This window comes from Dipodomys ordii, unplaced genomic scaffold (assembly GCF_000151885.1).
Source record: "Dipodomys ordii isolate 6190 unplaced genomic scaffold, Dord_2.0 Scaffold4, whole genome shotgun sequence".
NCBI classification, from domain to species: Eukaryota; Metazoa; Chordata; class Mammalia; order Rodentia; family Heteromyidae; genus Dipodomys; species Dipodomys ordii.
Window position 1 is genome coordinate 37,576,320 of NW_012267220.1, and position 11,647 is coordinate 37,587,966.

General features: G+C 43.8%; 1 protein-coding gene across 1 annotated transcript in view; it reads left to right on the plus strand.

Moving 5' to 3' along the window:
• Hgsnat (heparan-alpha-glucosaminide N-acetyltransferase) overlaps window positions 1–1,943 on the plus strand; it is a 51,121-nt gene extending 49,178 nt beyond the window's left edge. The window contains exon 18 of the mRNA XM_013026670.1: window positions 1,546–1,943. Within this exon, the coding sequence (XP_012882124.1) occupies window positions 1,546–1,727 (182 nt within the window). The 3' untranslated portion in view covers window positions 1,728–1,943. The remainder of the gene's footprint in view (window positions 1–1,545) is intronic.
• Window positions 1,944–11,647: the final 9,704 nt, after the last annotated feature.

Here is an 11,647-nt window from a genome sequence, read left to right on the forward strand (position 1 = left end):
TGTAGGCCTGTGGATTTATTTCTGGATCTTCTATTCTGTTCCATTGGTCTTCGGGTCTGTTTTTGTGCCAGTACCATGCTGTCTTTGTTATTATAGCTCTGTAGTAGAGTTTGAAGTTCGGCATGGATAGTCCTCCCATATTGTCTTTATCCCCTAGAATTGTTTTGGCTTAAATAATGTATTTTTAAGAAATGTATTTATAAACTGATTTGTTAAGCAGTAACTCCTTTGTACAACTACTTGAAGGTAATAAAAATACAATTAAAAAAATAAAAAGATCATATCAAGGTATAAATGGAATGGTTTAGATGCAATTCTAAAGGACTAAGAGAGTAGTATATCATTTCAATAACTCATTATAGCTCTTTAAGTTTAGTAATAAATTACATCTTTGGACCTCACATTTTCTGTCTAGAAACTATGAGTAAAAGTTGTAATCTGGGATGGGAAGATGGCTCAGTGGTAGAGTGCTTGCCTTGCATGCATGAGGCTCTGGGTTCGATTCCTCAGCACCACATAAGCAAAAAGAAAAAAGCTGGAAGTGGCGCTGTGGCTCAAGTGGTAGAGCGTTAGCCTTGAGCTGAAGGGCTGAGGGACAGCGCCCAGGCTGAGTTCAGGCCTCATGACCGGACCCCCCCCCCAAAAAAAAAGTTGTAATCTTCGAGCTGGGTGCCAGTGGCTCATGCCTGTAATCCTTGTTTACTCAGAAGGCTGAGAAATGAGGATCATGGTTCAAAGCCAGTCTGAGCAGGAAAGTCTGTGAACTCTTATCTCCAATTAACCATGAGAAAACCAGAAGCAGTGCTGTGGCTCAAGTGGTAGAGCATTAGCCTTGAGCTAAAGAGCTCAGGGACAGCGCCCAGGCCCAGAGTTCAGGTCCCATGAACAACAACAACAACAAAAAGTAATATTCCTTTCTAATTTATTGGGATGGGACTGCTTTCAGTGATAGAACATGTATGTTGCATGCACAAAGACCTAGATTTGAAAGCACCACAAAAGCCCATTTGTAGATGAATATTTTTTAAAATAGTTTAAGAATACTGGGGCTGGGGGTGAGTGCCAGCCTTTGAGAATTCAAGTCTGGGTCCAGGATAAATAACAAACCCTCTAAATGGGTAACAATGATTGAGATGAATTGTAATCATAAACTGACGTGTTGAAATGAAATCCTTAAAGATAATAAAAAGAATACAGTTTACACCTAAGTATCTAAGATATGCACCACTTATTTTGGGCAGTTGCTAATAATGCAAGTTCATACTTTTTTTGTTTGTTTGTTTTTTGGTCAGTCATAGCGCTTGAACTCTGGGCCTGGGCCCTGTACCACTTAAGCCATAGCACCATTTCCGGTTTTCTGATGGTTAATTGGAGATAAGAGTCTCACTGACTTTCCTGCCCATGCTAGTTTTGATCTGTGATCCTCAGATCTCAGCCTTCTGAGTAGCTAGGATTACTGGCATGAGTCACTAGGGCCTGGCTCACTTCAGTATTTAAGCAGATAATCCAATGTGCCTCAGGAAATATACTGTTTCTCTTCTTAAGGAATGAACTCTATTCTGGTGTATGTCGGCCATGAGGTGTTTGTGAATTATTTTCCTTTTCGGTGGAAGCTGGAGGACAAGGAGTCACACAAAGAGCATCTGACTCAGAACATAGTTGCCACTGCTCTCTGGGTGCTCATTGCCTACATTCTCTATAAAAAGAAGATATTTTGGAAAATCTGATAGTGACTGCTGACGTATTGATACATCCCTTCAGAAAATCATAAGTGTTAATGTCAACAATGTGGAAATCTATATTTCCAGATTATTGTGGAAGATGCTGATGTTCTCAAGCCATTTTTTATATATGTTCTGCCTGTGTATTTGTGACTTAAACATTGGGAGTGTTAAAATCTTTTTTTCTCCATCTTACATGAAATAAATACATTTGGAACTTCATTCTATGGAAATCTTTACTTTGAAAAATTGGCTTATATTAGTTTTAGGGGGGATTTCATTGTTCTATCTCCACACAGTGTGAACATTACACTGTATTCCAATCAGTCTTACACTTCTGTAATAGTAACAATCTAAGGTCTGTGGGCTGGGTTGTGTGGCTTATTGGTAGAGCACATGACTAGTATTAGTGATATTTTGGATTTAATCCCTAGCACAAGAAAACCTCAACAAACCCCTCAAATAATATGAAGTCCACTTCTTACTGATCTTATTTTCTGGAACTTGCCTTCCCATATGAACATTCATGACAACAAAGAAAAATGCTATGATTTCATGTGGCAAACAAGCTTTGTGTCTAATTTTTTTTTTTTCAGTCATAGGGCTTGAACTCTGGGCCTGAGCGCTGTCCCTCATCTCTAGGCTAGCGCTCTACCACTTGAGCTACAGCGCCACTTCGGTTTAAGAGTTTCACAGACTTTTCTGCCCAGGCTGGCTTTGAACCCAGATCCTCAGCTCTCAGCCTCCTGAGTAGCTAGGATTACAGGTGTGAGCCACCACCACCTAGCGTTATCTAATTTTTGACTAAGTACAATTTAATGTTTTTAAAAAAGCCAGAGCAATTTTATTTTCAGATTGTAAGGCTCTGATGAATCAAAAAAGTCTGTCAGATATTTTCTCCTTTTGTACACTTGAAAAAACTTGATATATTTTTTTATTGCCACCTACTCTTGCTTAGTTATCTTCCTCCTTCCTTTCTTGTTTCCGTCCTATCTTCCCTCCCTCGCTCTTTTCCATTTACCTATCATCTATCTACTTGTCCATCCATCTGTAACTATCATCTCTCTTTTTCTATCTGTCTTTTTAACTATCATCTGCTTTTTTTGCCCTTCAATCTTCTTGTCTGTGTATCTAGATACACTAGGAATATCCAGGGGAGTATCTATGGAAGAAGATCTATTTTCTCCCTATGTGTCCATTTGTGTATGATGCTGGACAAGTCCCTTGGTCTATCGATGTTTGTTTTTCTTATCTGTGTAAGGAGAAAGATGGGCACTGGCCTCTTAGATCCTTTCCAAATTTTAGAAGTAGAGCATTCAATTTCTTTCTTGAAATATTCAAATCAATATACAGTATGCATTTTTTAAGTTTTAAAAGTTTTTTTTAATTGTAAAGGTAATGTATAAAGGGGTTACAGTCCATCCATCCTACTGTCCATCTGTCAGTCCATCTGTCCATCAGCATCTATCCATACATCTGTCTGTCTGTCCAGCTGTCTGCATCTGTCCATCAATCTGTCTGTCTGTCTGTCTCTCCATCTGTCTGTCTGCCTGTCCCTCTGTCTGTCAGTTGGTCCATCTGTCCCTCCATCCCTCCATCTGTGTCTCCGTCCGTCTGTCCATCCATCCCTCTGTCCATCTGTCTCCATGTCTGTCTGTCTTTCCATCTGTCCATTGATCTGTCCATCTGTCTGCGTCTATCCATTTGTCCGTCTGTCCGTCCATCTATGTGTCCGACTGTCCCTCCATGTGTCTGTCTGTTTGTCCCTCCATGTGTCTAACCAACTCCCTGTCTATCTGTCCACCTGTCAGTCCATCCATCTGTCTGTCCTTCTGTGTCTATCCATCTGTCCCTCTGCCCATCTGTCTGCCATCTGCTCGTTGTCTGTTTGTCCCTCTATCCGTCTATCTAACTGTTCATCCATCCATCTGTCCACCTGGCCATCTGTCCAACTGTGTCTGTCTGTCTATCTGTCTTTCCATCTGGCCCTCTGTCCATGCATCTCTATTTCTGTCCATCTGCCCATCTGCATCTGTCTGTCCATCCACAGAAGTGGAGAAGAATGAACAAATGCATCATGATACTCAGAAGACACTGTGGAAAATGAACTCTGCAACTTCTGGGCAGGAACAAGAGGGAGAGAACTAAGGGAAAGCAAAGGAAGGGTAACATTGTCCAGAAAGTAATGTAGTCATTACCTGACTTATGAAACAGTAAATGCTTTGTACAACACCTTAAGAGGAATAATTTTCTTTTGAAAGAGTCAAAGGAGGATTTAGTAGTAAATGGACTAGAGAACCAAAGCCTACTTGAATTTAAGCACAAAATGCCCACTGGTCCCCTCAATTATTTTTCTGACTAAAATTCATAGCTATACAATTAGAAGAGGCAATAAATCATAAGGTAAGCATATTGGTAGGTGTGCTACTATTAAAGTGTAGCTTACTCCAAGTGAACTACTTGATGCCTGGAAGATTTTATATAAATTTGATTGCACTAAAACAATCCAAACATCTAACGATCTTTATTTTTCCTGTAGCTTGTGGGAACTTGGGGCCTAAGTGCCAGTGAATCTGTGGACCCCTGGTCCCTGCTAAATTTCTCTTTCTCTGCACCTGTCTCTGGATTTTCTAATTTTCTCTGTCTCTCTATTCTGTCATGCAGCCTCAGATGGCAGTTAGCAACAGCCAATTGAACCAAAACACAGGTTCCACTCTAGTGGGCCAGTAAGGTCCTCAGCTGCCCTCCCCCCACCCCCCATCCCCACACACACCACCAGACATCTGCCCTGGCCATGGTAGAAGCTGACTGTTCAGGTCTGCAAAGGATTGACCCTCACTGTACCCGCACCCATTTCCCAGAAATGCCAATTGTTCCTCCCACTTAAGCAAGAGGTATAGCTATACCCCTGGGGAGAAGGGGTGGACAGTTTTAGGTGTTTTTTTTTTTTTTGTCTTAGATTCTTAACTGCCGGAAACAGCAATGACAGGCTCTCACAAGGAGGTTTCCCAGGCAGCTTCTTCCTGCTAGACAGCACACACTCCAAGCCCATAAGGCCTGAGGTCCATCCCAGCATAACATTTAATGGGCCAACCAAATATTTACTCCATTCTACCCAAGCACTAGCCTCCCATGCCCAGCCTCAGTTTTTACAGTCTGTCTCAAATCCTTCACCTCTGGTGACTTTAATGGGGTCATTTGAAGGAACACTGAGATTTGCCTCTGGCAGGACCTCACTGGAGGGCCAGTTGGAGTGGGAAGACTTATGATTTGCATATTGAATGTGCCCAGTGGTTCAGTTCCTGAGACTAAGACCAGGCATCAGAGCCAAGGATGGTTCTTAGCAAACTACTGAAGGGTTAAAAATTAAAAACCTCACTTTACCATTACCATTACTAACTTGCTAACTGCTGATTTTGCTTCTGTAAATATGCTTGCATTCAGACCCCCTTTTCCCTGGGAAATAAAATTGGGCAGTGACTCAAGGATATTGGCCGGCCCAGGATATCAGCCCACCCAGGACAAGGACAGCGGTTATAGATAGTACATGTTCTTCAGTTCCAGATTAATTAAGCAATCCCTGGGACAAACCTTGACAACGACCACCTGGCAAGACCACAAGCTGAGCCAAGTGTCAACCAATCATGGGCCTGTAACCATGTAAACCCCCCTTAAACCAACCATGGGCCAGTCACTTTACAAAGAGTGTTACAAAATTTCCCGCGTGGCAAAGTGATTGTTGGTGTATATGGTGACCTTTAAATGGACCAATCATGGGATGCTTTGTGTTATGCGTTAATCTTGTGGTTTTTGCCTTTAAAAAGGCTTGTAGCCGCTGCTCGGGGCTCCCTGTCTGCTCGGGACAGGGGGTCCGTTTGCGCAAACGCTGAATAAATTCCTCTTGCTTATTGCATCTCCCGGCCTGGAGTCTGAGTTTTCTGGGGCGCCCTCCCATTGACGAAAGTATCCCAGGAGTCGGGGGTCTTTCATTTGGTGCGTTGGCCGGGAACCAGGCGCCCCCAAACCCCAGATTCCAGGACCGGCAGGAGGTAAGATAGAGCTCTTGTCTTTCGTGTTTGTCGTGTTCGTTTTATGTTTTGGGGATCCAAAAGTGCCTGTACAGGATGTGTGTGGTGGACCAGAGGGAAAAGCAGACGTGCCCACTACGCTAGTCCCGCCCTGGAGTCCTACTCCAGGGTCGTGTGGAGGGGGGACGAGATCTGAGTGTCTCTGTGTTCGGGGGACTTAAGGCACGGCCGGCCTCTTCCTTCTGAAGTTTCCCTCCTCATTTGTGCTCACTCGGGGACCGCGCGGCATTTGTCTAGTCTTGTCTGTGTCTGTCTGACGTTAATTGTCTTTGGTGTTTGTTTTGTGACTTTCAAGGAAAGGGGTCAACAAGTGAGTCCACTCCTAGGACACCTGAGACTTTGTCCTAGTTCGTTTAAAAACAAAAACCACTGGTTCTGCTTTTGTAACTTGCTTGTTTGTCAATTATAAAATTGCCACTGACCACCTGCGAGTGGCCCCAGTTAGATCTCAGCCTCGGGCCTTGGCTGGGGGGGGGGCTCTGAGCGTGGGGGAGAACATGTCAGTCTGAGGGGACGGCCGCTAGGGATTTTTCTTTTCCCTTGCCCCAAGATGACTGGCAATTCTCCTCCGCCTTGGAAGGCCCCTGGGTCAACATCTGCAGGAATCTAAGAGAAAAATCCTCCGGAGGTGAGTAGGGGTGTTGAGTCCCCTGGTAAGTGAATGGTGGTAAGATGTCACCCCATTCACTGAGACTTGATTTTGTCTTTGTGGCCACTTGTTTGTCTTGTTAACTTTAGTGTGTTTGTTTTATGTTTTCTGGGGTAGGGAAGTTCTGGGTGAGTGTGGCAGGCTCACCCAGCAGACTCTGGATTCAGCTTGCTGAGTGAGAACAGCACAGAGTTCCGGTAGGGATAAACTGGGTCCCATTAGTCCCCAACTCAGCCTTTGGTTCTTGTCTAGTTCTGTTTTAGAATTGGTACAGTTTTAAATGTGGATCCTTGGTTTTTGTGTTTATCTGTGTTTTTGTTATTTATTTAAACATCTCTGGGGGAATAAAAGTTCCAGCTGGGCTCCGTCACAAACCTGCTATGCCCACCCTCCCTGTGAGGCATGGATGGTTACTGGGCTAGTTTGGTTCCCTTCAAGCCTCAGGCTGCATTTTCTCCTTGTGGAGGCTGCCAGCAGGGAGGGTGTAGAAGGCTGTGTGCCTAGTTTGGACTTTTTCTGCTAGTCCTGACAGTGTAACAATTTGTAAAGTGCTCTTGTCTAAAATTGGATTAAAAAAAAATCTGGCCAGTTTAGTTTCAGGTGACCCCTTCCCCCAGCACTCCTCCAACAGAAGGGATTCAAAAGACTAATTAGTAAATTGCCTTGCTAGATAAGCAAGCTCTGGAAAAATAAAGCCCAACAAAGGTACCTAGTTTAAAAGAAATACTGTCTTAAATTTTTATTTAAAAACTTTAAGAGGTGTACGTATGACTGATTTTGATTTTTGCGCGCTTTAAGATCTGTGTGAGTGTTTTGTGTGTGTGTCTGTGAACGTGTTCAAAGATAAGAATTGTCAGCATGCTGTAACAATTGGGTGAGTTTAAATTTAAAATTCAAAAGGTTATGAGGTTTGGACATAACCAAAAATTTTTAAAAATCTTCACATTGTTTTAAATGGCTTTGTAAAGATTCTTTAACTTGCAAATTAGAAAATCTGGAATTTTTGTCTATTTGTGCAAGACACTGTTGAAAATGAATTTATTCTAGAACTCTTGACAGAACCACTGGCAATGCCTTGCAGTGAATCTGAATGGCCAGTCTTGGAATAAAAAATTTCACTGAGCACCTGCTATCAGTCAGACATGACGCTGAACTTTTTCCCTGCCTCAAATGCTTGAGATCTCTCAAACCAGCCTGTTGTCAACCAAAGACACTGACACAGAGAGGTGGAGAGCCCTGGCTTTCCTACTTCTGCTCCTCCACCTCCCATTGGCTAGAAGTTGGGCCCAAGATACCACTATTCGATGTGAGATGCTTGAGAAGATGGCTGGCACCAAGGCTGCCTTTGTGGCACTATTATAATGGGGAAATCTGGGACAAGTAAATTGTCAGCAGAGTTCCTCCGCTGAGACACCTGAGAAAAGGCAACAGGTATTCAGATAGATGCTTCCATTTGAGGAAAATAAGAGGGGAAAACTCATGATAAAATCACCTTTAAAAAATTTTTGGTGTCAGTACTGAGGCTTGAACTCAGGACCTGGATGTTGTGTCTCAGCATTTTTACTCAAAGCTGGTGCTCTACCACTAGCTCCACTAGCCACACAGCTCCACTTCTGGCTTCCTGGGTGATTCATTAGAGATTTTTAAGTCTCTCAGACTTTCTTGCTCTATCCTGGCTTTGAACTACAATCCTCACGTCTCAGCCTTCTGAGTAGCTAGGATGACAGACAGGAGCCATGGGCTCCTGGAGAAGATGTCATTGGAGGAGGTTTTTCCCAAAGGGAATCAGGAGACCATTGTGAAGCGGGTCTTAGGCAGAACACCAGCCACTGCTGGGAAGGTAAATTTTGGCCACCTCTTTGCGTTCTCATCTAGAACAAGACTGGCTGCCAAGATGACTCAAAATGCCATCCAAGACTTGCTTTTTACTTACTTTTCTGGCCCTTGGACTAGGTATCTGCATTCTTGAGTTTCCTTCCAATTAGTAATATGGCCCCTGTCACACAGTCTCTCCACCAAACTCCAATAGAAGATTTCCCATGAACCAACTTCATTCACCTTGAAAGAAAACAACACCAGCTGCTCAATAGAGGCCCCACCCCCACATTCCTGCTTTCTGCAGAAAACTGCTGTAGAGCTATGCAGATCTTAGTTTCCTGAATTGCAATTCTGAAGATCCCAAACAAACCCCTTTCTTCTTTTGCAAATAATAGTAACAACAACAACCCTATCCACATCTCTTACATAACAAAGTCAAACCCAGGACCCAGGACTCCAAAGCATGGGTCAGGATCACTTTATAGGAAAAGATTCTCCCATCTGTGGGGAAACAAAATGGGGAAACCAAGATGGAAGTCTCAGTAAACACATGAACACAGGGAGAACAGATGCATGTCATTCCCCAGACACAGAGTTCATTTCTTTGGGATATCCTTTCAGGGGGTCTGTTTGTGACTGAAAAGATCTGAGGTTCCTTATCATTTGTTCTTTTTATTTCTTTTAATGAATGCATCATGGTAGTTCCTATTTAAGCCCCCTGAAAGGTCTTATTCAGAAGGTTTAACCCCAGGTGGTAAAAGGGCTCTGGGGTCTGAAGAAACCCCAGTGTGGATCCTCTAATGTCCAGCAGAGGGTATCCAAATCCACACCCTCAGAAGCACCCAAGGGAATGAAGTGGGCGATCATACCTTTCAGACAGACAGCCCCTTCCTTACCAGGTCATGGTCAGACTTCAGTGGGGACTGGAAAGCACCAAGGAATAGAAAGAGTTTTTGAGAAGCAAAGCTCATTTGCACATGCCTGTGGGTTTCCAAGTGAAGCCACCATCGCTCCTACTGCCCTCTCCAGACGGGGACTGCAAAGCCAAGACTTCTCCTGCCTGCATGGCAACATGGCTTCCCTGTTCCTGGCAACTCTAGGGGGATCCCTGACACTGGTGGACAGAGATTTCTCTGCATCCAATCACAGGCCTCCTGGGAATTAGCTCCAGAGACCATTACCACCTAGTGGGTGCTGAAGTATGTTCTCATTAGCCTTAACATGTTATTTAGTTAATTAAATGCCCTCCTTTTGATGACATTAATTCGACCTACTGCTAACTCCTCAGAAACCAAACTAAAAAAAAAAAGGGAAAACATTGCTTCTAACCCAAGGAGGCTCAGTGGAGCCAAAGAGAAGTCATTCTCTCTCTCTTTCTCTTTGTCTCTCTCTGACTCTCTGTCTCTGTCTTTCCATCTGTGTGTCTGTCTGTCTCCCTCTGTCTCTGTCTCTGTCTCTGTCTCTCTCAGACAGAATTAGTTCAAATGGGGCCAGAGCCAGGTGCTAGTGGCTCACACCTGTAATCCTAGCTACTCACGAGGCTTAGATCTGAAGATCACAGTTCAAAGCCAGCCCAGGCAGGAGAGTCTGTAAGACTCTTATCTCTCAATGAATCACCAAAAAAAAAAACTCTGCAGAAGTGAAGCATATGGCTCAAGTGGTAGAGTACTGAACTTTGAATGAAAAAACTAAGGGACAGTGCCTAGGCCCTGAGTTCAAGCCCCAGGATTCATACACACAAACACACACAGTTCAAATAGAACTTGAAGCAAATTAAACTTCATGCAGTCATTTTTCCTGTGAAGATGTGATAAGATGTTGTGACTGAGATGAATATGGCATTCTGTGTAGTATTTTAGAGGTTGCAATGGAATGAAATACGATTTCTCTCTGAAGGAACTACAGATCTAAAATCTAAGAGTCAAAATGATGGCCAAGCATTGAAAACAAAAGGCCAAACCTGAGGCAAACCCAAGGCTAGACAGACTTGACACTAGGTTCCCATGAAGAACCAATTTGCAGACACAAGTGGCCAAGTCTACAAGACAAATTTTCTTGTGTGTATGTGCTAGTACTGGGACTTGAACTCAAGCCCTCCAACTCCATTTGGCTGTTTTGCTCCAGGCTGTCACTCTACTGCTTGAGCCACATCTCCACTTCTGGCTTTTGAGTGGTTTGTTGGAGATGAGTCTCATGGACTTTTCTACCAAAGCTGGTTTGGAAACCGTGAGCCTCAGGTCTCAGATTCCTGAGTAGCTAGGATGACAGGTGTGAGCCCCAAGAAGATAAGGAAGGCTGGAAGATAATTCATTGAAAGAGGGAAGGAAGGCCTGTCTCTCTTGCCTGGTGATCTTCAGTAAAAGATCCCTTAAAAGGACCAAGTGAGCCCTCAAAGAGGTTCAGTCCTGATGCTAACAAAACCAAGATGGAAGCAACATTGGAGATTCTAGTCCACCAGATCTTTCTGCACAGAAGAATTGAGAGCTGAGTGTTCAAAGCCACCGTGGATGGTGTGGGGACAATGTTATCATTTAATGGAAGACGTGTTGGAGAGTGCAAGCAGGAACAAGTCACACCAGATCCAGCAGCCTCTGGCTCACAGGGGAGAAGGGTCAGCACCACAGACAGGGCCCTGTGCTCTGCAGCTTGACATCCACCTGCTGCCGTCTGCCAACACTACCCTCCACAGCTGACTCCTGTTTGTTGAGAGTTTCCAGAAGAGTCCTAATTCTCAGCAAAGGAACCAAATGGGACAGCTAGTCTGTAATCCTAGCAACTCAGGAGGCTGAGATGTGAAGATCTCAGTTCGAAGTCAATCCTGAGCAGGAAAGCCCATGAGATCCTTATCTCCAATAAACTACTCCAAAAATTGCTCAGAAGTAGAGCTGTGGCTCAAGTGGTAGAGAACTAGCCTTGAGCACACACAGGTTCAAAGACAGCTCCCAAGCCCTGAGTTCAAGCCCCAGGACTGGCAAAAAAAAAAAGACAGCTAGTTTCATCTTCCAGAGGCTATTATTATCAACCCTATTTCCACCCCAAGTGCAGCAAAAATATAGAAGAAAAAAGCTGATTCCATTAGTATCAAGAAATCTGCATTACAACACCAGACATGTCATAGAATTTCTGTATATTTGGGTGGGAGAGGGAATCACTACTTCTTTAAGTCTCGATTTAATCCTCTATGAAACCATTGGAGTTTGGAGTGGGGGTGTGTAGTACACTGACATTTTTCTACCTTAGTATCATAGTCTTTTTTTGGGGGGGTCTGGTTGTAGGGCCTGAACTCTGGGCCTGGGCGCTGTCCCTCAGCTCTTCAGCTCAAGGCTAGCGCTCTACCACTTGAGCCACAGTGCCACTTCCGGCTTTTTTCT